A 24,910-nucleotide genomic window follows, 5' to 3' on the forward strand; every position below is an offset into this window, starting at 1 on the left:
AGCCTGCCCTTGTGTGTGGAGTGCGAGCACCCAGGTCCCGCTCCACAACACATAGGAAATCGCAGCCTAAATCCCCAGCGCCTTGTGTGTTCTCTGGTGGGTCCCCATCCATGCCCCATACAACACCTCCCACATGCAGAGCAGGCCACACTCAGCCATTCAGGGAACACATGATGTCTTCTTTCCTTGGGCCAAGACCCAGGCCCCCCTAGAGATGACCCCATGGCACAGAGCCAGCCTGGATAGAAAATTTCCGGGACGGGCCGTTCCATAGTGGGCCCTCCCACCTCAGAAGGACACCCTTCCCACCACCTTCCCACCACTCGCCCACAAGGAAGAAGTGACCACTAGTGGGATATGGGCTGCCCCCTTGGCCAAAGCCCACAAGTCCCAGGGCCACATTGCAGCACTATCAGGCACCTGCCAGAGCTAGTCTAGAGGCAGTCGCAGAGAAACAGCGCCAGCCCCTCACTTTGCTCAAAGAGGCACCTCTAGGATGGTCCATTGCTTAATAGGATTGGTGCTATTCAGGGCCCTGGGTTTGGTGTGATCCTTGAAAATCCATCACCCAGCCCCATGGGCTGAATTGCATACACCTCTCCAAGGTCAAAGAGAGCCGCAAGACCCCCTTGGTGCCCTGGAGCCCATGTGGCCCCCTCATGTGCCCGGGCCATCCTAGAGGCCTGACCTGAGTACTAAGTCTTAATGGGGCGCTGTTTGTGTGGGCCTGAAGAAACCCTTTACTGCCTGGACCACCGTCAGCCCCTGCAGGGCTTCTGGGCTTCAGGGAAGGCATCCTCCTTGGGTCTCATTCCCAAGGAAGCCACTCTCTTCAACAACCCATCCCAGATGAGGATTCAGGTCACCCCTTAAGGACCCCTGTGGCTGAAGGGTGACCCTCAGCAAACCCACACAGCCTGGCTCATGGCCATGACCCCAGCAGGGTCCACTCACCTGTGCTGCTCAATGCCAGGGACTCTGCTGGGTGGAAGAGCTCACTGAAAGACACAGGGGAGAATGGGGGCTCAGGAAGGAGCCAACAAAGTACCCTACCCCCAGGAATAGGGGGAACTGACACCAAGCCCACATACTGAGCCTGAGCTGCCTCACAGAGGAGCACAGACAGGGTTGGGACCCCTCCAAATGCCCTTCAGAGCCTCCAGATCTTCAGCCCAAAATACAGTGGTCCTGCCAGGGAACTCCTAATTCCCAGCATCCTCTTCAAAATTCTCACCTGGGCTGGGCCTCAGCGTAATCCTATTGAGCATGATTTTTAAGTCATCACCTCTCTTCAGGACATATAAGTTTCTCATCATTGACCCAACTCAGGGCACCCCCTCCCCCAACACACTTCCAGCAGGATCCAGATGTGCTCACCAAGCTCAATGCAGGAGACCAGGGTGCCAGGAGGGCCCCAGCTTCAGCTCATCAAGGGCTGGGCACCTGGCTGACAGCCACTGGCCTGGGGGCAGCAGGCTCAAAGCAAAACTTCCTATGGGCTCGCCATCTGGAGGGAGTGGAGACAGGCAGGTGTTTACACAGGCCCTCATGCCTCCATGTGGGAAAGTGGGGAGGGATGCTGGCTCACACATGCTCTTCCTTCATGGACCCATATGATGGAATCTACATGAAATAATGAAGGTCATGGAACCAGCGAACCCTTGGCCCTCCTGGCCACCGAACCCTGGAAGGACAGGGTAGGCAGGTCACTGGGCTTGGGCAAGACGCCCAGGCTACGTGCTACTGCAGGCCCCTGGAGCACCTCCATGCCCATGCTGGCTCTACTGCACGACCCTGGACCACAGAAAATCCTGGGCAGGAGCTGAGGCCACCAAGCAGCTTATGGCCAATGAAGGAGCCTGGCCCTGACACCAGGTGCTGCTGCCAACCTGGCTGTCACACAGTCTGCAGCTGTACACCAACCCAGGCTCCCTTTCCAAGCACATAGCAGAAATAGCAGCCTGGGGCCCAGGGCCACCTGCTTTCTCTTGTGGGTCCTCATCTACGCCCCAGACACCTGCCAAACACAGAGCTGCGCCACACTTAGACAATCTGAAGCCACACGGTGTCCTCTCCTTTCCTTCGGTCCAAGATCCCCCTGTCCTGGAGATGACCCCATGGCTCAGACGCAGCCTGTGTGAGAAATTCCCGGGACAAGTCCCTCATAAGGGGGCCTTCCAATCTCAGGATGCCACCCTTCCCGCCACTGACCTTGAAGAAGGGATGACCCCCAGCGGCAGACAGGCTGCACCTTTAGCCCAAAGCCCATGAGTCCCAGGGCCGGCCTGAGCACCACGAAGCACCAGCCATGGCTCAGCCTTGACCCAACAAGTTGAAGCCACGCTGCCACCCACCGGGCTCAAGAAGGCACCACAGGAATGACCCACTGCTCAACAGGGTCGGTCCCATTCAGGGCCATGAGTGGCACGCATCCTTGAATCTAAACAGCCCGACTCCATGGGCCTGATCGCCCACCCCTCTGTGAGACGAAGGGCCCCTGTGTGATTCCCTTTGGCACCCCGAAGCCCCTGTGGTCCCACTCATTTGTGCTGAGCGGTCCTCAAGGACAGACTTACACACCTAGTCTCAGATGGGAGTTGCCCGGCGTGAGACTGAAGAAACCCTTTCCAGCCTGGTCCACTGTCACCCATGCAGGGCTCCAGGGAAGGTGTCCTCCTTGGGTCAGATTCCCCAGGAAGCTGCCTTCCTGAGGACCAACATAACCCTCCTGTGGAGATTCAGGTCAACTCTCAGAGGAAACCCTCCTGTCCTGAAGTCTGATACTTGGTGACCCCATGCTGCCTGGATCATGGCCCATGACCCCAGCAGTATCCACTCACCTATGCTGGTCAATGCCAGGGGCTCTGCTGGGCAGAAGAGCTCACTGAAAGACACAGGGGAGAATGGGGCTCAGGAAGGAGTCAACAAAATGCCCCACCACCAGGTAATGGGAAAGAGGACACCAGGCCCACATAGTGAGCCTGGGCTGCCTCACAGAGGAGCAGAGAGACAGGGTTGGGCCCCCTCCAGATGCCCTTCTGAGCCTCCAGGTCTCTAGCCCAAAATACACGGTCCTACCGAGGAACTTGTAATTCCCAGTGTCCTCTTTCAAAATTCTCCTCTAGGCTGGGCCTCAGCGTAATCCTATTGAGCATGATTTTTAAGTCATCACCTCTCTTCAGAGAAATATAAGGTTCTCATCATTGACCCAACGCAGGGCACTGTCACCCACCCGCACAAATGCATTCAGTGGACCCAGTTGGGCTTACCACAGCTCTGTGCAGCAGACTAGGGCACCAGAAAGGCCCAAACTTCAGCTCATCAGGGCCTGAGCACCTGGCTCAGGGACATGGGTCCAGGGCCAGTGGGACAGATGCAAGTCTTCCTCCAGGGCCACCATCTGGAGGGGCGAGGGACAGGTGTCCAAACAGGGCCTCACACCTCCACCCAGGAAAGGGGTCGGGGGTGCTGGCTCACATATGCTCTCTCTCCATGAACTCATGAGACAGGATCCATGTAAAACAGTGACAGCCATGAATGTGGGGAACACCTGGCTCTCCCTGTGACTGTAACTCTGGAAAAACAGGGCACCAGGTCACATGACTCGAGCAAGACACCAAGGCTGCACCCCACTGCAGGCCACAGGAGTACCTCCACTGCCCACGCCAGCTCCCCCACCCAACTCTCAGCTGCCCCGGTTCTACCTGGCAGGGCCAGGGCCACCAACCAGATCATGGCAAACCAAAGAGGGTGGCCTGGATACCAGGTGCTGCTGCAGACCTGGAAGTCGCATAGCCCACCATTCCCAAGGCCAACCACCAGGTAACTGCCAGAGATCAGCCCTGACCCAACCACTGAGGCCATGCCACCCCCACCATGCTCAGGGCGGCACCGCTGGGATGGCCTGTTGCTCAACAGGATCAGTCCCGTTCAGGGCCGTGGGTTGAGCCTGACACTTGAATCTTCACGGTCTGACTCCATAAGCCTCATCACCCACACCCTGTCCCCTACAAGCTCAGGGATGGGGAGTTCCAGCATAACATCTATAACCCCCAGACGTACTATGGACCCCTTATGTGGCCTGGGCAGTCCTCCGGAATGACCCGTGCATCAAGTCTCAGCTGGGAGCTGCACTGCATTGGGTTGAAACAACCCTTTCCTGCCTGGACCTCCGTTACCCCTGCAGGGCTTCAGGGAAGGTGTCCTTCTTGGGATCAATTTCCAAGGAAGCCGCCCTCCTGGAGAAACCATCCGTCCCTGGTGGGGATTCAAGTCAACTCTCTTAAGAAAACCCTCATGGCCTGAAGTGTGATCCTCAGCGACCCTCCCCACTGTTGAACGGCTCATGGGCCATGACCCCATCAGGGTCCACTCACCTATGCCTCTCAAAGACAGGAGTCCACCTGGGCAGAAGAGCTCACTGAAAGACACAGGGAACAGGGCTCAGGGAGGAGCTGCCAACCTGCCCTGCCCCCAGGGAACTGGAGTGCCAACACCAAGTCCACGAAGGGAGCCTGGGCTGCGACACAGGAGCACAGAGACAGGGTTGGGCACCCCGGAGATGCCCTTCAGGGCCTCAAGGACTCCAGCCCAAAATACAGTGATGACCAGTCATCCAAGACCAGTGGGCCTGTGAAAGATTTTCTTGGTCTCACCATCTAGGGGACAAAAGGTGGACATGTGTCAAAATGGAACCTCATGCCTCTATGCCAGGAAGAGGGTGGGGAGGTGCTGCTCACACCTGCTATCCCTCTGTGGACCTAAGTGATGGGATCCATGTGAAATGCTGACATGTCATGGACATGGGGGATCCTTGGCCCTTCCTACCATCGAACCCTAGGACAGGGCAGGTGGGTGACTGGGTTTGTGCAAGATGCCCTGGCTGCGCCCTACTGTCGTCGCCTAAGCACCTCCACTGCCCACAACAGCAGCCTCATACAACTCTGGCTGTTCCGCTCTCCTGGGTATGGACAAGGCTGCCTACCATTTCACGGCAGACCAAAACAACTGGGTTCGGATGCCACGCACTGCCCATCTGGCAATCACACAGCCTGCTTCGTGTGTGGAGGGTGAGCACCCAGGCCCCGCTCCACAACACACTAGAAATTGTAGCCTGAGGCCTCAGGGCTTCATGTGTCCTCTGCTGGGTCCCCATCCATGCTCCATTCAACACCTCCCACACAGAGTGGGTCACACTCAGCCAATCAGGGGACACACAACGTCTTCTCCTTTCTTTGGACCTCAAACCACGCACCCCTGCAGATAACCCCTTGACTCAGAGGCAGCCTGCACATAGAATTTCTGGGACAGGTCGCTCTATAGTGGGCTTTTCCACGTCAGGAGGACGCCATTCCAGCCACTTGCCCACAAGGAAGAGGTGACCCCCAGGGGGACACCGGCTGCACCCTTGGCCCAAAGCACAGGAGTCCCAGGGCCAGACTGCAGCACCGTCAGCCGCCAGCCAGAGCCAGTCTAGAGCCAATCTTGGGGAAACAGCACTACCCCCACTTAAGTCAAGCAGGCACCACTGGGATGGCCCACTGCTTAATATAGTCGGTGTCATTCAGGGCCATGCGTTTGGTGTGATCCTTGAAAATCTGTCACCCGACCCCATGGGTTGAATGCCATATACCTCTCCAAGGTCAGAGAGCCCCCTCATGTGGTCTGGCCATCCTAGAGACCTCACCCGAGCACTGAGTCTTAGTGGGGCGCTGCCCTGTGTGGAGCTAAGGAAGCCCTTTACTGCCTGGACCACTGTCAGCCCTGCAGGGCTTCAGGGAAGGTATCCTCAATGGGTCTCATTCCCAAGGAATCCTCTCTCCTGGAGAACACATCCCAGTGGGGATTCAGGTCAGCTTCTGAGGAAACCCTTGTGGCTGAAGGGGGACCCTCAGTGAACCCACACAGCCTGTCTCATGGTGCATGACCCCAGCAGGGTCCACTCACCTGTGCCGGTCAATGCCAGGGGCTCTGCTGGGCCGAAGCGCTCACTGAAAGGCACAGGGGAGAATGGGGGCTCAGGAAGGAGCCGCCAAAGTGCCCAACCCCCGGGGTAATGGCAGCAATGACATGGAGCCCTCACAGTAAGCCTGGGCTGCCTCATGGAGGCGTGCAGAGACAGGGCTGCGCACCCTCCAGATGCCCATCAGAGCCTCCAGGTCTCTAGCCCAAAATATTGTGGTCCTGCCAGGGAACTCCTAATTCCCAGCATCCTCCTCCTAAATTCTCACCTAGGTTGGGCCTCAGCGTAATCCTATTGAGCATGATTTTTAAGTCATCACCTCTCTTCAAGACAATATAAGGTTCTCATCATTGACCCAACCCAGGGCACCTCCTCCTCACACACGCATCCAGTGATACACAGATGTGCTCACCAACCTCAGTGCAGGAGACCAGGGCACCAGGAGGATCCAAGTTTCAGCTCACTGGCGGCTGGGCACCTGGCTGATGGCCACTGGCCTTGGGTCAGCAGGCTCAACGCCAAGTCTTCCTCTGGAGGGAGGAAGTCCCATCATCTGCAGGGATGTGGGACAGGATATTAAACAGGGTCTCACGCCTCCATGCGGGAAAACAGGGAGGGGGTGCTGACTCACACACGCTCTCCCTCCATGGACCCATGTGATGGGATCTATAAGAAATAGTGAAGGTCATGGACCCAGGGAACCCCTGCCACTGAACCCGGGAAGGGAAGGGAAGGGAAGGGTAGGTGGGTCACTGGGCTTGGGTAAGATGCTCGGAATGCGCCCTACTGCAGGCCTCTGAAGCACCTCCACTGCCCATGCGGGCTCCACTGCACGGCCCTGGACCACAACAGAAACCCTGGGTAAGAGCTGAGGCCACCAAGCAGCTAAAGGCAAAACAAGGAGCCTGGCCCTGATGCCAGCTGCTGCCGACCTGGCTGTCACACAGCCTTCCCCTCTATGAGGAGGACACCATCCCAGGCTCCCTCTCCATGCACACACCAGAAGTCACAGCCTGGGGCCCAGGACCCCTGCTTTCTCTGGTGGGTCGTCATCCACATCCCAGATACCTGCCAAACACAGAGCTGGGCCACACTCGGCCAATCAGGAACCACATGGTGCCCTCTCCTTTTCTTTGGCCCAAGACCTGGCCACCATGGAGGTGACCCCCATGGCTCAGAAGCTGCCTGGGCAACAAATTGCCAAGTGAGGTCCCGTATGAAGGGGCCTTCCAACTCGGGATGCCACCCTTCCCATCACTGACCTCCAAGAAGGGATTACCCCCAGCGGCAGACAGGCTGCACCCTTGCCCAAAGCCCACTGAGTCCCAGGGCCGGCCTGAGCACCACGAAGCACCAGTCACAGCTCAGACTTGACCCAACCAGCCAAAGCTGTGCTGCCACCCACCAGGCTCAAGAGGGCACCACAGGGATGGCCCACTGCTCAACAGGGTTGGTCCCCTTCAGGGCCGTGAGTGGCACGCATCCTTGAATCTTGCAACCCAACCCCATGGGCCTGATCACCCAGCCCTCTCCAGGATGAAGAGCCCCTGTGATTGTCATGGGACCCCAGAGCCCCTGCTGTCCTGATCATTTTTCCTGAGTGGTCCTCAAGGACAGACTTGCACACCTAGTCTCAGCTGGGAGCTGCCCTGGGCGAGACTAAAGAGACCCTTTCCAGCCTGGTCCACCATCACCCCTGCAAGGGCTTCAGGGAATGTGTTCTCTGTGGTTCAGATTCTCAAGGAATCTACCCTCCTGGAAGACCAACCCATCCCTCCACGGTGGGAATTCAGGTCAACTCCCTGAGGAAACCCTCCTGTCCTTAAGTCTGATATTTGGTGACCCCAGGCTGCCTGGCTCATGGCCCATGACCCCAGCAGGGTCCACTCACCTATGCTGGTCAATGCCAGGGGCTCTGCTGGGCAGAAGACCTCACTGAAAGGCACAGGGGAGAATGGGGCTCAGGAAGGAACCGCTAAAGTGCCCTGTCCCCAGGTAAAGGCAGCCACAACACCAAGCCCACATAGTGAGCCTGGGCTGCCTCACGGAAGAGCACAGAGACAGGCTTGGGCATCCCGAGATGCCCTTCAGAGCCTCCAGGTCTCTAGACCAAAATACAGTGGTCCTGCCAGGGGACCTTGGGATCTGAGCATACTCCTCCTAATCTCTCCCCTAGGCTGGGCCTCAGCGTAATCCTATTGAGCATGATTTTTAAGTCATCACCTCTCTTCAGGACAATATAATGTTCTCATCACTGACCCAACTCAGGGCACCACCCACCACACACATGCATGAGCGGGACCCAGACGTGCTCACCACAGCTCAGTGCAGGAGACCAGGGCGCCAGGAAAGGCCTGAGCTTCAGCGCACCAAGGGCTGGGCACCTGGGCACCAAACTCGCCCAGGTTCAGTAGGCCCAACGAAAATTTTCCTCCGGTCTCACCATCTAGGAGACAGTAGGTGGACGTGTATCCATATGGAACCTCACGCATCCATTTGGGGAGGGAGCGGGGAGGTGCTGCTCATGCCTGCTCTCCCACTGTGGACCCATGTGATGTGATTTATTGTGAAACACTGATATGTCATGGACATGGGAGAACCTTGGCCCTCCCCACCATTGAACCCTGAAAGGACAAGGCAGGTGGGTCACTGGGCTTGGGTAAGATGCCCTCGATGCTCCCCACTGCAGGCACCTTGAGCACCTCCACTGCCCCCACCAGCTGCCTCGCCCGAACCCAGGGATGTACTGTTCCCCTGGGTGCAGGCCAGGGCCACCTACCATCTCATGGCCAACCAAGGAGGCTGGCCCGGATGCCAGGCACTGCCAATCTGGCAGTTACACAACCTGCCCCTGTGTGTGGAGGGCAAACACCCAGGTTCTGCTCCACAACACACTGGAAATCACAGCCTGGGGCTGCAGGGCCTTGTAGGTTCTCTGGTGGGTCCCAAGCTGTGCCCCATAAAATACCTCCCATACACAGAGCAGGGCCACACTCAGCCAATCAGGGGACACATGATGTCTTCTCCTTTCCTTGGGCCCAAGACCCTGCCCCCTGGAGATGACCCCATGACTCAGAGGCAGCTTGGATGGTAAATTTCTGGGACAGGTCCTTCCACAGTGGGCCCTCCAACCTCAGGACACCCTTCCCGGCACTTGCCCACCAGGAAGAGGTGCCCCCAGTGGGGCATTGGCTGTACGCTTGGCAAAAAGTCAAGAGCCAGGGCCGGACTGCAGCACCATTAGCCGCTGGCCGGAGCTAGTCTAGAGGCAATCTCGGGAAAACAGCACCGCACCCCACTTGGCTTAAAGAGGCCCCACTGGGATGGCACACAGATTAATATGGTTGGTCCCATTCAGGGCCATGTGTTTGGTGCAATCCTAGAAAATCTGCAGTCCAACCCCATAGGCTGAACTGCACACCCCTCTCCAAGAAGAACCTCTTGGTGTCCTGGAGCCCTTGTGGTCCCCTCATGTGGTCTGGCCATCCTAGAGGCCTGACCTTAGCACTAAGTCCTAGTGGGGCACTGCCCTGTGTGGGGGTGAGGAAAGCTTTTACTTCCTGGACCACCACCACCCCTGCAGGGCTTCAGGAAAGGTATAATCCTTGGGTCTGATTCACAAGGAAGCCTCTCTCCTGGAGGACCCATCCCAGGTCGGGATTCAGGTCAGCTCCTGAGGAAACCCTTGGGGCTGAAAGGTAACACTCAGCGAACCCACACAGCCTGGCTAATGGCCCAGGACCCCAGCAGGATCCACTCACCTGTGCAGGTTAATGTCAGGGGCTCTGCTGGGCAGAAGAGCTCACTGAAAGACACAAAGGAGAATGGGGCTCAGGAAAAAGCCATCATAGTGCCCCACCCCCAGGAAACGGGGGCACCGACACCAAGCCCACATAGTGAGCCTGGTATGCCTGATGGAGGAGCACACACAGGGTTGGGCCCCCACCAGATGCCCTTCAGAGCCTCCAGGTCTAGAACCCAAATACAGTGGTCCTGCCAGGGAACTCCTAATTCCCAGCATCCTCCTCCTAAATTCTCACCTAGGCTGGGCCTCAGCGTAATCCTATTGAGCATGATTTTTAAGTCATCACCTCTCTTCAAGACATATAAGTTTCTCATCATTGACCCAACCCAGGGCATCCCTCCCCACACACGCATCCAGAGGGATCCGAATGTGCTCACCAAGCTCAATGCAGGAGACCAGGGTGCCAGAGGGCCCCAGCTTCAGCTCATCGAGGGCTGGGCACCTGGCTGACGGCCACTGGCCTGGGGCCAACAGGCTCAAAGCAAAACTTCTGGGCTCACCATCTGGAGGGAGTGGAGACAGGCAGGTGTTTACATAGGCCCTCATGCCACCATGTGGGAAGGCGGGGAGGGGTGCTGGCTCACACATGCTCTCCCTTTATGGACCCATGTGATGGAATCTACATGAAATAATGAAGGTCATCGACCCAGGGATCCCTTGGCCCTCACCAACCGCTGAACCCTGGAAGGACAGGGTAGGCAGGTTACTGGGCACGGGCAAGATGCCCAGGCTGCGTGTTACTCAGGAACCGGGAGCACGTCCACTGCCCATGCTGGCTCCACTGCACAATCCTGGACCACAACAGAAACCCTGGGCATGAGCTGAGGCCACCAAGCAGCTTACAGCCAACCAAGGAGGCTGGCACTGATGCCAGGCACTGCTACCAACCTGGCTGTCACACAGCCTTCCCCTGTACATCAGCCTAGGCTCCCTCCCCAAGCCACACCATAAATCACAGCTTGGGGTCAGGGCCACCTGCTTTCTCTGGTGGGTCCTCATCCACAACCCAGACACCTGCCAAACACAGAGCTGGGCCACACTCAGACAATCAGGAGCCACATGGTGCCCTCTCCTTTCCTTGGGCCCAAGATTCTGCCACCCTGGAGGTGACCCCATGGTTCAGAAGCTGCCTGGGCAACAAACTCCTGAGATAGTTCCCTCCTGAAGGGGACTTCCAACCTCAGGATGCCATCCTTCCTGCCACTGACCTCAAAGAAGTGATGACCCCCAGCGGCAGGTAGGCTGCACCCTTGCCCAAAGTCCATGAGTCCCAGCACCGGCCTGGGAACCGCGAAGCACCAGCCCCGACTCAGCCTTGACCCAACCAGCTAAAGCTGCACTGCCCCCGACCAGGCTCAAGAAGGCACCACTGGGATGGTCCACGGCTCAACAGAGTCGGTCCCATTCAGGGCATGAGTGGCACGCAATCCTTGAATCTCCACAGCCAGACCCCATGGGCCCGATCCCCCAGCCCTCTCCAGGATGGAGAGCCGCTCTGTTTCCTGTGGGACCCCAGAGCCCCTGTTGTCCTGCTCATTTTTCCTGAGCAGTCCTTGAGGACAGACTTGCACACCGACTCTCAGCTGGGAGCTGCCCTGAGTGAAACTGAGGAGACCCTTTCCAGCTTGGATAACCCCTCAAGGCTTCAGGGAATACGTCCTCGTTGGGTCAGATTCTCAAGGAAGCCAACCTATCCCTCTACAGTGGGGATTCAGGTCAACTCCCTGAGGAAACCCTCCTGTCCTTAAGTCTGATACTTGGTGACCCCACGCTGCCTGGCTCATGACACATGACCCCAGCAGGATCCACTCACCTATGCAGGTCAATGCCAGGGGTTTTGCTGGGCAGAAGAGCTCACTGAAAGACATAGGGGAGAACGGGGCTCAGGAAGGAGTTGCTAACGTGCCCTGTCCCCGAGTAATGGCAGCGAGGACACCAAGCCCAGATAGTGACTCTGGGCTGCCTCACGAAGGAGCAAAGATAGGCTTGGGCACCCTCGAGATGCCCTTCAGAGCCTCCAGGTCTCTAGCCCAAAATACAGTCCCGGCCCTGCCGGGAAACTCTTAATTCCCAGCATCCTCCTTCTAAATTCTCCCCTAGGCTGGGCCTCAGCGTAATCCTATTGAGCATGATTTTTAAGTCATCACCTCTCTTCAGGACAGTATAAGGTTCTCATCATTGACCCAACCCAGGGCACCACCCTCAACCCACATGCATGGATCCAATGGGAATCAGATGTGCTCACCACAGCTCAGCACGAAACCAGGTGCCAGGAAGGGCCTGAGCTTTGGCTCACCAGGGACTGAGCACCTGGCTCAGGGACACTGCCCAAGGCCAGCAGGCCAGATGCAAATCTCCCTCCGGGGTCGCCACCTAGAGCGGTGTGGGCCTGGTATGCAAGGAGGCCCTCATGCCTCCCTGCAGGAGAGTGAACCTGGGTGCCGGCTCACACATGCTCTCTTCATGGACTCCTGAATGGGATCCGTGTAAAACAGTGGTGGTCATGAATGCAGGAAACGCTTGGCCCTTCCTGCGACTGACCCCTGGAAGGACAGAGCAGGCAGATCACAGAATTTGGGCAAGACACCCAGGCTGCACCCTACTGCAGGCCTCTGGAGCACCTCCACTGACCACACCAGCACCACTGCATAACTCTGGGCCACACTGGCACCACTGGACAAGGCCAGGGCCACCAACCAGCTCACGGCAAACCAAGGAGGCTGGTCTGGATTCCATGTGTCACTGCAGACCTGGCAGTCACATGAATGCACCCGTCCTAGTACCCTCTACAAGCCCACACCACAAATTGCATCCTGGGGCTCCAAGGCCATGTGCCTTCTCTGGTGGGTCCCCATTTATGTACCGCACACCTCCCAAACACAGCGCTGGCCATGCTCAGCCAATCAGGGACCACATGATGTCCTTTCCTTTCTTTTGGCACAAGACCCCGCCACCTTGGAGGTGACCCCATGGGTCAGAAACAGCCTGGGCAGCAAATTGCCAGCCCAGGACCCTTGACAGTGAGCCTTCCACCACAGGATGCCACCCTTCTGGCCACTCCACTTTGGGAAGGGATGACCTCCAGTGGAACACGGGCTGCACCCTTGGCCCAAAATCCACGATTCCCAGGGCCAACCACCAGGTGACTCCCAGAATGAAACCAGGTGACACCCAACCCCACTGAGGTCACGCCACCCTGACCGTGCTCAAGGAGGGACCACTGGGATGGCCCATTGCTCAACAGGGTCGGTCCCATTGAGGGCCATGAGTGGAGCCCAAACCTTGAATCTTCGCAGCCTGACTCCATAGACGGATCACCCACACCCTGCCCCTCTGGCGAGCCTCAAGGGTGGAGAGCTCTCGCATAATACTCAAAAGCCCAGACACCCTGTAGACCACCTCACTTGGCCTGGAAAGTCCTCCAGGCCTGACTCATGCACCAAGTCTCAGCTATGAGCTGCAATGTGTTGGGGTGAAGGAATCCTTTCCTGCCAGGACCTCCGTTACCCCTGCAGGGCTTCAGAGAAGAATTCTTCCTGAGATCAATTTCCAATGAAGCTGCCCTCCTGGAGAAACCATCTGTCCCTGGAGGTGATTCATGTTAGCTCCCTAAGGAAACCCTTGTGGCCTGTAGGGTAACCCTGAGTGACACCCTGTGGCTTGGGTCATGGCCCATGACCCCAGCAGAATCCACTCACTTATGCCGCTCAAGGCCAGGAGACTGCCTGGGCAGAAGAGCTCAATGAAAGACACAGGGAAGAATGGGGGCTCAGGGAGGAGCTGCCAACCTGCCCCGCCCCCTAGGGAACCGGAGAGCAAACACCAAGCCCACACAGGGAGCCTGGACTGCCACACGGAGGAACGCAGAGACAGGGTTTTTCCACAGATGCCCTTCAGGACCTCAATGACTCCAGCCCAAAATACAGTGGCCCTGCCAGGGGACCTCGGGATCCCAGCATCCTCTTTCAAAATTCTCCCCTAGGCTTCCTCTCAGCGTAATCCTATTGAGCATGATTTTTAAGTCATCATCTCTCTTCAGGAAAGTATAAGGTTCTCATCAGTGACCCAAGTCATGGCACCCCCCTCTCCCTGAGCCATGTATCCAGCAGGACCTGGATGTGCTCACCACAGCTCAGTGCAGGAGATCTGAGCACCAGGGAAGGCCTGAGCTTCAGCACACGAAGGGCTGGGCACCTGACCACTTGATGACCACTCGACCAGAGTCAGTGGGCCCAACAAAAGTCCTCCTCCAGCCTCACCATCTAGGGACAGTAGGTGGACATGTGTCAAAATGGAACCTCATGCTTCCATGTGGGGAAGGGGGTTGTGGGGGTGCCAGCTCATGCCTGTTCTCCCACCGTGGACCCATGTGATGGGATCCATGTGAAACACTGACATATCATGGATACAGGGGAACCCTGGCCATTCCCAACACTGAACCCTGGAAGGACAGGACAGGCAGGTCACCGGACTTGGGCAAGATGACCTGGCTGTGCCCTACTGCAGACACTTGAGCACCTCCACCGCCTGCGCCAGCTGCCTCCCACCACCCCAGGACTGTACCGGCACCCTGGGTACAGGCCCGAGCCACCTATAATCTCATGGCCAACCGAGGAGGCTGGTCCAAATGCCAGGCGCTGCCAATCTGGCAGTCACAAACCCTACCCCGTGTGTGGAGGGCAAGCACCCAGGTCCCACTCCACAACACACCAGAAATCACAGCCTGGGGCCCCAGGGCCTCATGGATTCTCCAGTGGGTCCCCGTCCATGCCCCATTCAATATGTCCCACATACATTCAGCCAATCAGGGAACACATGATGTCTTCTCCTTTCCTTGGGCCAAGACCCCGGCCCCCTGGAGATGATCCCATGGCTCAGAGGCAGTCTGGACATAAAATATCCCGGACAGGTCCTTACACAGCGGGCCTGTCCGCTTCAGGAGGACACACTTCCCTCCAATTACCCACAAGAAAGAGGTGACCCCCAGTGGGAAATGGGCTGCTCCCTTGGCCCAAAGCCCACTAGTCCCAGGGCTGGACTGCAGCACGATCAGGCGCTGGCAAGAGCTAGTCTAATGGCAATCTCTGGGAAACAGAGCCACCCTCCCACTTGGCTCAAACAAGGCACCATTGGGACGGCCCATTGCTTAATAGGGTCAGTGCCATTCAGGGACATGGGTTTGGGGCGATTCTTGAAAATCCATCACCCGATCCCATGGGTTCAACTGCACATACCTCTCCAAGGTCAGAGATCCCCGCAAGACACCCTTGGTGCCCTGGAGCCCATGTGGACCCCTCATGTGGCTTGGCTATCCTAGAGGCCTGACCTGAGCACTGAGTCTTAGCAGGGCCGAGGAAACCCTTTACTGCCTGGGCCACCACCACCCCTGCAGGACTTTAGGGAAGGTCTCGTCCTTGGGTCTGATTCCCAAATAAGCCTCTATCGTGAAGAACCCAACCCAAGTGGAGATTCAGGTCCCCTCGTGAAGAATCCCTTGTGGCTGAAGGGTGACCCTCGGCAAACCCATACAGCCTGGCTCATGGCCCATAGCCCCAGCAGGATCCACTCACCTATGCTAGTTAATGCCAGGGGCTCTGCTGGGTGGAAGAGCTCACTGAAAGACACAGGGGACAACAGGGGCTCAGGAAGGAACTGCCAAAGGGCCCCACCCTGGGGTAGCACGAGTACCCACACCAAGCCCACATAGTGAGCCTGGGTTGCCTCACGGAGGAGCACAGAGACAGGGATGGCCCCTCCAGATGCCCTTGAGAGCCTTCAGGTCTCGAGCCCAATATACAGTGGTCCTGCTGGGGAAACTCCCAATTCCCAGCATCCTCTTCAAAATCCTCACCTAGGTTGGGCCTCAGCGGGCCTGAGCATGATTTTTAAGTCATCACCTCTCTTCAAGACGATATAAGGTTCTCATCATCCACCCAACCCAGGGCACCCCTTCCCTGCACATGCACCCAACAGGACCTGGAGGCACTCACCACAGCTGAATGCAGAAGACCAGGGCACCAAGAAGGGCCCGCACTTTAGTGCACCAGGAGCTGGGCACCTGGCTGAGGGTCTCCGGCCTGGGGCCACTGGACCCAATACAAGTCTTTCTCGGGGCTCAACATCTGGGGAAGGAGGATTAGGACAGGTGTCCAAACACATCCTCACACCTCCATGGGGGCAGAAGTGGGGGTGTGGCGGCTCAGGGACGCTCGTCTTCTGTGGGCCCAAGTGATGAGATCCATGCAGAACACTGGCCCGTCACGGACGCAGGGTACCCTGTGCGCTCTGAGCCACCGAATAATGACCTGCCAGGGAAGGCAGGTCGCTGGACTCAGGAAAGAAGCCCCAGGTATGCCTTACTGCAGGCCCCACGGGCACCTCCACTGCCCATGCCATCTCCTCTGCATGACACCAGGGTCACGCCAGGTCTACTAGGCACAGGCCAAGGCCACCAACCAGCTCATGGCCAACCAAGAAGGCTGGCTCAGATGCCAGGTGCCGCTGCAAGGCTGGCAGTCACATAGCCTGTCCCTGTCCACCGTGGGCACTCATCCAGGTGCCCTATCCCAGCACGTCCTGGAACTCGCAACCTGGGGTCCCAGGGCCACATGCTTTCTCTGGTGGGTCCATGCCAGCCAGAGCTCAGCCTTGACCCAAACCTAGGGGAAACGGCACCACCCACTCCAGGCTCCAAGAGGCACCACGGGATGGCACATTGCTCAACAGGGTCGGTCCCATTCAGGGCACTAAGTCCTGTGCAATCCTTGAATCTCTGCAGCTCCACTCCATGGGTCCTATGCCCACCTTCCTCCAGGGATGGAGAGCTCCTTTGTGACCCCATGGCATCCTGCAGCCCCTGTGGCCACCTTCATGTGGCCTGGTCAGTCCTTGAGGCCAGACCAGCACACCAAGACTCAGCTGGGGGCTGCCCTGTGTGAGACGGAAGGAACCCTTTCCTGCCTGGAACCACCGTCATCCCTGCAGGGCTCCAGGGAAGCGGCCCTCCTGCAGGACCAACGCTCCCTCCACAGTGTGGATTCTGGTAGGCTGCCTGAGGAAACCCTCCTGTCCCAAAGGCTGACCCTTGGTGACCCCACGTGGCCTGGCTGATGGCCCAGGACCTGCAGGACCACTCACCTATGCCGGTCAATGTCAGGGGGCCCCACCTGGGTGGAAGAGCTCACTGAAAGACACAAGGGGAGAATGGGGGCTCATGGAACCAGAGCGCAGACACCAAGCCCACACAGGCAGTCTGGGCTGCTTCACGGAGGAGCGCAGAGACAAAGCTGCCCCCACCCCCGCCCTGGCACCAAGATGCCGTTCAGGGCCTCAAGGTCTCCAGCCAAAAACACATTGTCCCTGCCAGAGGACCTCGGGATCCCAGCATCCTCTTCCAAAATTCTCCCCTAGGCTGGGCCTCAGCGTAATCCTATTGAGCATGATTTTTAAGTCATCACCTCTCTTCAGTGAAATATAAGGTTCTCATCATCGACCCAACTCAGGGCAGCACCCTCCCCATGTATGCATCCAGCAGGACCCAGATGTGCTCACCAAGCTCAGTGCAGGAGACCAGGGAGATAGGAAGGGCCTGAGCTTCAGTGCACCAAGGGCTGGGCACCTGACTGATGATAACTTGGCCAGGGCCAATAGGCCCAGTGAAAGTTTTCCTCCAGTCTCACCATCTGGGAAACAGAAGCAGACATGTGTCCAAATAGAACTTCTCGCCTCCATGTGGGGAAGAGGGTGGAGAGGAGCCTGCTCATACCTGCTCTCCTACCATGGACCCATGTAATCGGATTCATGTGAAACACTGACATGTCATGGACGTGGGGGAACCTCAGCCCTCCCCACCATCGAACTCTGGAAGGACAGAGCAGGCAGGTCACAGGATTTGAGTAAGACATCCAGGCTGCACCCTACTGCAGGCCACTGGAGCAGATCTACTACTTATCCCTGCATGACCCTGGGCTGCACTAGGACCACAGACAGGGCCAAGGCCACCAACCAGCTCACAGAAAACCAAGGAGGGTAGCCTGGATGCCACGTTCTGCTAAAGACCTGGCAGTCACATAGCCCAGGATTCCCAGGGCCAACCACAAGATGGCTCAGCCCTGACCCAACCCCACTGAGACCACACCATCCCCACCATGCTCAAGGAGCCACCACTGGGATGGCCCATTGCTCAACAGGCCATTCAGGGGCATGGGTGGAACCTGATCCTTGAATCTTAACAGCCTAACTCCATAAGCCTGATCACCCACACTCTGCCCTCTGCAAGCCTCAGGGATGGAGAGCTCCCGCATAACACCCATAACCCACAGACACCCTGTGGACCCCCTTATGTGGCCTGGCAGTCTTCTAGACCTGACCCATGCACCAACTCTCAGCTGTGAGCTGCACTGTGTCGGGTTGAAACCACCCTTTCCTGCCTGGACCTCCGTTACCCCTGCAGGGCTTCAGGGAAGGTGTCCTTCTTGGGATCAATTTCCACGGAAGCCGCCCTCCTGGAGAAACCATCCGTCCCTGGTGGGGATTCAAGTCAGCTCTCCAAGAAAACCCTCATGGCCTGGCCCCACCCCCAAATGGCTCACGGCACATGACCCCAGCAGGATCCACTCACCTATGCTAGTCAATGCCAGGGGCTCTGCTGGGCAGAGAGCTCACTGAAAGACACAGGGGAGAATGGGGCTCAGGAAGAGCTGCCAACCCGCCCGACCCAGGGAAAAGGAGTGCCAACACCAAGCCCACACATGGAGCCTGGGCTGCCTCACGGAGGAGTACAGACACAGGGTTGAGCACTCCGAATATGCCCTTCAGGGCCTCAAGGACTCCAGCCCAAAATACAGTGGCCCTGCCAGGGGACCTGGGGATCCCAACATCCTCCTCCAACATTCTCCCCTAGGCTGGGCCTCAGCGTAATCCTATTGAGCATGATTTTTAAGTCATCACCTCTCTTCAGGACAACATGAGGTTCTCATCATTGACCCAACCCAGTGCACCCCCTTACCCCTTCATGCATCCAGTGGGACCCGGATGTGCTCACCACAGCTCAGTGCAGGAGACCATGATGCCAGGAAGGGCCAGAACTTCAGCATACCAGGTGCTGCCCACCTGACAAACACCCACCAAGGACCCATGTGCCCAATTAAAGTCTTCCTCCCGTCTCACCATCTAGAGGACAGAAGGTGGACACGTGTCAAAATGGAACCTCATGCTTCCATGCCGGGAAGAGGGTAGGGAGATGCCTGCTCACGCCTGCTCTCCCACCATGGAGCTATGTGATGGGATCCATGTGAAACTTTGCATGTCATGGACATGGGGAAACCTTGGCGTTCCCCACTCTTGAACCCTGGAAGGACAGGACAGGCAGGTCACTGGGCTTGGGCAAGATGCCCTGGCTGTGCCCTACTGCAGGCACCTAAGCACCTCCACTGCCCACAACAGCAGCCTCACACAACCCCATGGCTGTACCGGCCTCCTGGGTATGGATAAAGGCCACCTACCATCTCACAGCCAACCAAGAAGACTGGCCTTGACACCATGCACTGTCCATCTGGCAGTCACACAGCCTGCCCCTGTATGTGGAGGGTGAGCACTCAGGGCCCACTCCACAACACACCAGAAATCACAGCCTGAGGCCAAGGGCCTTGTGTGTTCTCTACTGCATCCACATCCCTGCCCCATATAACACCTCCCACACACAGAGCGGGGCCACACTCAGCCAACTGAGGGACACATCATGTCTTCTCCTTTCCTTAGGTCAAGACCCTGGCCCCCTGGAGATGACCCCATGGCTCAGAAGCAGCCTGGACAGCAAATTTCTGGGACAGGTCCTTCCACAGCAGGCCCTCCCGCCTTAAGAGGACACCCTTCCCACCACTCGCCCACAAGGAAGAGGTGACCCCAGGGGGATATGGGCTGCTCCCTTGGTGAAAGCCCACGAGCCTCAGGGCCAGACTGCGGCACCATCAGGCACTGGCCGGAGCTAGTCTAGAGCCAATCTCAGGGAAACAGCGCCGCTTCCCACTCGGCTCAAAGAGGCACCACTGGGATGGCCCACTGCTTAAGATCAGTGCCATTCAGGGCCATGGGTTTGGTGTGATCCTTGAAAATCCATCGCCCGCCCCATGGGCTGAATTGCACACAGCTCTCCAAGGTCAGAGACCCTCGTAATACCCCCTTGGCACCCTGGAGTCCATGTGGTCCCCTCATGTGGCCTGACCGTCCTAGAGGCCTGACCTGAGCAGAGTCTTAGTGGGGCGCTGCCCTGCGTGGGACTGTGGAAACCCTTACTGCCTGGACCACTGCCACCCCTGCAGGGCTTCGGGGAAGGTATCCTCAATGGGTCTCATTCCCAAGGAGTCCTTTCCCCTGGAGAACCCATCCCAGTGGGAATTCAGGTCTGCTTCTGAGGAAACCCCTGTGGCTCAAAGGTGACCCTCAGTGAACCCACACAGGCTGGCTCATAGTGCAAGACCCCAGCAGTATCCACTCACCTGTGATGGTGAATGCCAGGTACTCTGCTGGGCAGAAGAGCTCACTGAAAGGCATGGGAAAACGGGGTCTCAGACAGCAGCCATCAAAGTGCCCAACCCACATGTAATGGGAGCGATGACAGCAAGCCCACATAGTGAGCCTGGGTGCCTCACAAAGGAGCACAGAAACAGGGTTGGACCCCCTACAGTTGACCTTCAGAGCCTCCAGGTCTCGAGCCCAAAATATTGTGGTCCTGCCAGGGAACTCCTAATTCCCAGCATCCTCCTCCTAAATTCTCACCTAGGTTGGGCCTCAGCGTAATCCTATTGAGCATGATTTTTAAGTCATCACCTCTCTTCAAGACAATATAAGGTTCTCATCATTGACCCAACCCAGGGCACCTCCTCCTCACACACGCATCCAGTGATACACAGATGTGCTCACCAAGCTCAGTGCAGGAGACCAGGGCACCAGGAGGATCCAAGATTCAGCTCACTGGGGGCTGGGCATCTGGCTGATGGCCACTGGCCTGGGGTCAGCAGGCTCAACGCAAGTCTTCCTCTGGAGGGAGGAAGTCCCATCATCTGCAGGGATGGGGGACAGGATTTTAAACAGGATCTCATGCCTCCATGAGGGAAAACGGGGAGGGGGTACTGGCTCACACACGCTCTCCCTCCATGGACCCATGTGATGGGATCTATAAGAAAGAGTGATGTTCATGGACCCAGGGAACCCCTGCCACTGAACCCGGGAAGGGAAGGGAAGGGAAGGGAAGGGAAGGGAAGGGTAGGTGGGTCACTGGGCTTGGGCAAGACGCTCGGGATGCACCCTACTGCAGGCCTCTGAAGCACCTCCACTGCCCATGCGGGCTCCACTGCACGGCCCTGGACCACAACAGAAACCCTGGGTAAGAGCTGAGGCCACCAAGCAGCTAAAGGCAAAACAAGGAGCCTGGCCCTGATGCCAGCTGCTGCCGACCTGGCTGTCACACAGCCTTCCCCTCTATGGGGAGGACACCATCCCAGGCTCCCTCTCCAAGCCACACCATAAATCACAGCCTGGGGCCCAGGGCCACCTGCTTTCTCTGGTGGGTCCTCATCCACATCCCAGACGCCTGCCAAGCACAGAGCAGACCAGGCTCAGACAATCAGGAACCACATGATGCCCTCTCATTTCCTTGCACCCAAGATGCCCTCACCCTGGAGGTGACCCCATGGTTCAGAAATGAACCACAGTGACAAATTCCCAGGACAAGTTCCTCATGAGAGGGCCTTCCAACTTCAAGATGCCACCCTTCTCATCATTGACATCGAAGAAGGGGTAATCCCAGGGGCAGGTGGGCTGTACCCTTGGCCCAAAGTCCATGAGTCCCAGGGCTGGTGTGTAGCACCATGAAGCCCCAGCCACGGCTCAGCCTTGACTCAACCAGTTGAAGCCGCTCTGCCCCCACTTTAACAGAATCAGTCACATTCAGGGCCATGAGCGGCACACAATCCTTGAATTTCCACAGCCCAACCCCATGGGCCCGATCATCCACCCCTCTCTCAGAGAGTCCCTGTGTGAACCCTGTGTCACCCCAAAGTGCCTGTTGTCCTGCTCGTTTTTCCTGAGTGGACTTCGAGGACAGACTTAGACACCGAGACTCAGCTGGGAGCTGCCCTGCATGAGACTGAAGAAACCCTTTCCAGCCTGATCCGCCGTCACCCCTGCATAGCTTCAGGGGAGGATTCCTACTTGGGTCAGATTCCCAAGGAAGCCACCCTCCTGGAGGACCAACCCATGCCTCCACAGAGCAGATTCAGGTTGACTCCCTAAGGAAACCTTCCTGTCCTGATGTCTGATACTTGGTGACCCCATGCTGCCTGGCTCATGGCCCATGACACCAGCAAGGTTCACTCACCTATGCTGGTCAATGCCAGGGACTCTCCTGGGTGGAAGAGCTCACTGAAAGACTTGGGGGAGAATCAGGGCTCAGGAAGGAGCCACCAAAGTGCCCTGCACCCAAGTAACAGAAGCACCGAAACCAAGCCCACATAGTGAGTCCAGGCTGCCTCACGGAGGAGCAGAGAGACAGGGTTGGCCCCCTCCAGATGGCATTCAGGGCCTCCAGGTCTCTTGGCCAAATTACAGTGGTCTTGCCAGGGAACTCGTAATTTCCAGCATCCCCTTCCAAAATTCTCGCCTAGGCTGGGCCTCAGTGTAATCCTATTGAGCATGATTTTTAAGTCATCACCTCTCTTCAGAACAATATAAGGTTCTCATCATCGACCCAACCCAAGGCACCGCCCCCCATCCCCAACGTGTGCATGCAGTGGGACCCAGATGTGCTCACCACAGCTCAGTGCAGGAGACCAGGGCACCAGGAAGGGCCTGAGCTTTAGCTCACCAGGGACTGAGCACCTGGCTGAGGGATACAGGCCCAGGGCCAGTGGGCCAGATGCAAGTCTTCCTCTGGGGTCACCATCTGGAGAAGTGGAGGACAGGTGTCCAAACAGGGCCTCATGTCCCCATGCAGGAAAGTGGGTAGGGGTGCTGGCTCACACAGTTCTCTCTCCATGGACTCATGAGATGGAATCCATGTAAAATAGTGATGGTCAAGATTGCAGGGAACTGTGTAAGGACAGGGCAGGCAGGTCACAGTATCTGAGCAAGATGCCCAGGCTGCACCCTACTGCAGGCCCCTGGAGCACCTGTACTGTGCATGCCAGTGCCTCCACATGACTCTGGGCCACACTGGGACCACTAGCAAGGGCCAGGGCCACCATCAGCTCATGGCAAACCAAGAGCCTGGCCTGGATGCCAGGTGTTGCTGCAGACCTGAGAATCACATTACCTGCCTCTGGGCATGGAATGCACTCAATACAGGTGCCCTCGAACCAGAAATTTCATCCTGAGGCCCCAGGGCCATGTGCCTTCTCTAGTGGGCCCGAATCATGCACCACATACCTCCCAAACACAGCTGGGCCACACTCAGCCAATCAAGGGCCACATGATGTCCTCTCCTGTCCTTCAGCTCAAGACCCTGCCACATTGGAGGTGACCCCATGGCTCGGAAGCAGCCTGGGCAGCAAACTGCCAGCACAGTACGCCTGGACAGTGTACCTCTCACCACAGGATGCCACCCTTCCGGCCACTCCACTTCTGGAAGGGATGACCTCCAGCAGAACGCAGGCTTCACCCTTGGCCCAAAGTCCACAATTCCCAGGGCCAATTGGCAGGTGACTGCCAGAGCTCAGCCTTGACCAAACACCACTCATGCCACACCGCCCCCACCATGCTGAAGGATGCCCCACTGGGATGGCCCAGTGCTCAACAGGGTTGGTCCCACTCAGGGCCGTGAGTGGAGTCCGATCCTTCAATCTTCACGGCCTGACTTTGTAGTCCCATCACCCACACCCTGCCCCCTGCAAGTCTCAGGGACGGAGAGCTCCCGCATAACATCCATAACCCCCAGAGACACTGTAGACCCCCTCACGTGGCCTGGGCAGTCCTCCAGGCCTGACCCGTGCACCAAGTCTCAGCTAGGAACTGCACCGCATTTGGCTGAAGAAACCTTTTCCTGCCTGAACCTCCATTATCTCTGCCAGCTTGACGGAAGGTGTCCTTCTTGGGATCAATTTCCAAGGAAGCCATCCTCCTAGAGAAACCATCCATCCCTCATGGGTATTTAGGTTGGCTCCCTAAGGAAACCCTCATGGCCTGAAGGGTGACCCTGAGCAACACCGTGTGGTCTGGCTAATGGCCCAAGATTGACTCACCTATGCCTCTCAAGGACAGGAGTCCACCTGGGCAGAAGTGCTCACTGAAAGACACAGAGAAGGGGCTCAGGGAGGAGCCACCAACCTGCCCCGCCCCCAGGGAACTAGAGTGCCAACACCAAGTCCACACAAGGAGCCTGGGCTGCCTCACAGAGGAGCGCAGACACAGAGTTGGGCACCCTGCAGATGCCCTTCAGGGCCTCAAGGACGCCAGCCCAAAATACAGTGGCACTGCCAGGGGACCTTGGGATCCCAGTGTCCTCTTCCAAAATTCTCCCCTAGGCTGGGCCTCAGCGTAATCCTATTGAGCATGATTTTTAAGTCATCACCTCTCTTCAGCACAATAAAGCATTCTCATCATTGACCCAGCTCTGGGCACTGCCCCCCACACCCCCGCATGGATCCAGTGGGTCTCAGATGTGCTCACCACAGCTCAGTGCAGGAGACCAGGGAGCCAGGAAGGGCCTGAGCTTAAGTTCAGGGTTGCGCACCCGACTGATGACCACTCGTCCAGGCCCATGGGCCCAACAAAGGTTTCCTTCAGTTTCACCATCTAGGGGACAGAAGGTGGACATGTGTCTATATGGAACCTCATGTTCCATATACACTGGGAAGAGGGTGGGGAGGTGTCTGCTAATGCCTGCTCTCCCACTGTGGACCCATGTGATAGGATCCATGTGAAACACTGACATGTCATGGACGCAGTGGACCTTGGCCCTGCCCACCATCAAACCCTGGAAGGACAGGGCAGGTGGGTCACTGGGCTTGGGCAGGACACCCTGGCTGTGCTGTACTGCAGGCACCTTGAGCACCTCCACTGCACATGACAGCCGCCTCACAGGACCCCAGGGATGTACTGTTCCCCTGTGTGTGGGCCAGGGTCACCAACTCACACCCAATCAAGGAGGC

The 24,910-nt window shown here is 57.5% G+C and overlaps 1 protein-coding gene, 11 non-coding genes and 2 pseudogenes across 15 annotated transcripts in view; all 14 read right to left on the reverse strand.

Annotated features, from left to right (window-relative positions):
* LOC144582954 (uncharacterized) overlaps window positions 1-24,910 on the reverse strand; it is a 38,323-nt gene that overhangs the window by 4,242 nt on the left and 9,171 nt on the right. For 3 of the 4 annotated variants that reach the window (XM_078375836.1, XM_078375835.1, XM_078375834.1), the window contains 27 exons: window positions 24,429-24,554; window positions 22,576-22,707; window positions 20,688-20,827; window positions 20,264-20,307; window positions 18,811-18,938; window positions 18,388-18,430; window positions 17,319-17,449; window positions 16,905-16,950; window positions 15,758-15,889; window positions 15,338-15,381; window positions 12,013-12,310; window positions 11,581-11,624; window positions 10,145-10,270; window positions 9,724-9,767; window positions 8,279-8,408; window positions 7,854-7,897; window positions 6,379-6,515; window positions 5,947-5,990; window positions 4,377-4,420; window positions 4,063-4,257; window positions 3,478-3,574; window positions 3,270-3,400; window positions 2,841-2,884; window positions 2,581-2,728; window positions 2,018-2,133; window positions 1,378-1,507; window positions 955-998 (listed from right to left, as the gene is read on the reverse strand). In XM_078375836.1, coding sequence (XP_078231962.1) covers window positions 20,736-20,827; window positions 22,576-22,707; window positions 24,429-24,554 — 350 coding nt within the window. In that variant the 3' untranslated portion in view covers window positions 955-998; window positions 1,378-1,507; window positions 2,018-2,133; ... (20 more) ...; window positions 20,264-20,307; window positions 20,688-20,735. Of the gene's footprint in view, window positions 1-954; window positions 999-1,377; window positions 1,508-2,017; window positions 2,134-2,580; window positions 2,729-2,840; window positions 2,885-3,269; window positions 3,401-3,477; window positions 3,575-4,062; window positions 4,258-4,376; window positions 4,421-5,946; window positions 5,991-6,378; window positions 6,516-7,853; window positions 7,898-8,278; window positions 8,409-9,723; window positions 9,768-10,144; window positions 10,271-11,580; window positions 11,625-12,012; window positions 12,311-15,337; window positions 15,382-15,757; window positions 15,890-16,904; window positions 16,951-17,318; window positions 17,450-18,387; window positions 18,431-18,810; window positions 18,939-20,263; window positions 20,308-20,687; window positions 20,828-22,575; window positions 22,708-24,001; window positions 24,046-24,428; window positions 24,555-24,910 lie in introns of all 4 variants that reach the window. The other variant, XM_078375832.1, reaches the window with a different exon arrangement.
* On the reverse strand, window positions 1,242-1,322 carry LOC118155032 (small nucleolar RNA SNORD115). The gene has a single exon (XR_004745269.1). It is a non-coding gene; the product is annotated as a small nucleolar RNA SNORD115 (small nucleolar RNA).
* On the reverse strand, window positions 3,129-3,210 carry LOC118155018 (small nucleolar RNA SNORD115). Its single transcript, XR_004745256.1, has one exon. It is a non-coding gene; the product is annotated as a small nucleolar RNA SNORD115 (small nucleolar RNA).
* Window positions 6,238-6,319, reverse strand: LOC118154991 (small nucleolar RNA SNORD115). The gene has a single exon (XR_004745229.1). It is a non-coding gene; the product is annotated as a small nucleolar RNA SNORD115 (small nucleolar RNA).
* Window positions 8,142-8,223, reverse strand: LOC118155015 (small nucleolar RNA SNORD115). The gene has a single exon (XR_004745253.1). It is a non-coding gene; the product is annotated as a small nucleolar RNA SNORD115 (small nucleolar RNA).
* Window positions 10,010-10,090, reverse strand: LOC118155033 (small nucleolar RNA SNORD115). The gene has a single exon (XR_004745270.1). It is a non-coding gene; the product is annotated as a small nucleolar RNA SNORD115 (small nucleolar RNA).
* Window positions 11,871-11,952, reverse strand: LOC118154998 (small nucleolar RNA SNORD115). Its single transcript, XR_004745236.1, has one exon. It is a non-coding gene; the product is annotated as a small nucleolar RNA SNORD115 (small nucleolar RNA).
* On the reverse strand, window positions 13,748-13,834 carry LOC118155047 (small nucleolar RNA SNORD115; annotated as a pseudogene).
* On the reverse strand, window positions 15,626-15,702 carry LOC118155048 (small nucleolar RNA SNORD115; annotated as a pseudogene).
* On the reverse strand, window positions 17,181-17,262 carry LOC118155025 (small nucleolar RNA SNORD115). The gene has a single exon (XR_004745263.1). It is a non-coding gene; the product is annotated as a small nucleolar RNA SNORD115 (small nucleolar RNA).
* On the reverse strand, window positions 18,673-18,754 carry LOC118155012 (small nucleolar RNA SNORD115). The gene has a single exon (XR_004745250.1). It is a non-coding gene; the product is annotated as a small nucleolar RNA SNORD115 (small nucleolar RNA).
* LOC118154992 (small nucleolar RNA SNORD115) lies at window positions 20,551-20,632 on the reverse strand. Its single transcript, XR_004745230.1, has one exon. It is a non-coding gene; the product is annotated as a small nucleolar RNA SNORD115 (small nucleolar RNA).
* On the reverse strand, window positions 22,433-22,514 carry LOC118155013 (small nucleolar RNA SNORD115). The gene has a single exon (XR_004745251.1). It is a non-coding gene; the product is annotated as a small nucleolar RNA SNORD115 (small nucleolar RNA).
* On the reverse strand, window positions 24,287-24,368 carry LOC118155030 (small nucleolar RNA SNORD115). The gene has a single exon (XR_004745267.2). It is a non-coding gene; the product is annotated as a small nucleolar RNA SNORD115 (small nucleolar RNA).

The sequence above is a fragment of the Callithrix jacchus genome, chromosome 6 (assembly GCF_049354715.1).
Source record: "Callithrix jacchus isolate 240 chromosome 6, calJac240_pri, whole genome shotgun sequence".
Classification (NCBI taxonomy): Eukaryota; Metazoa; Chordata; class Mammalia; order Primates; family Cebidae; genus Callithrix; species Callithrix jacchus.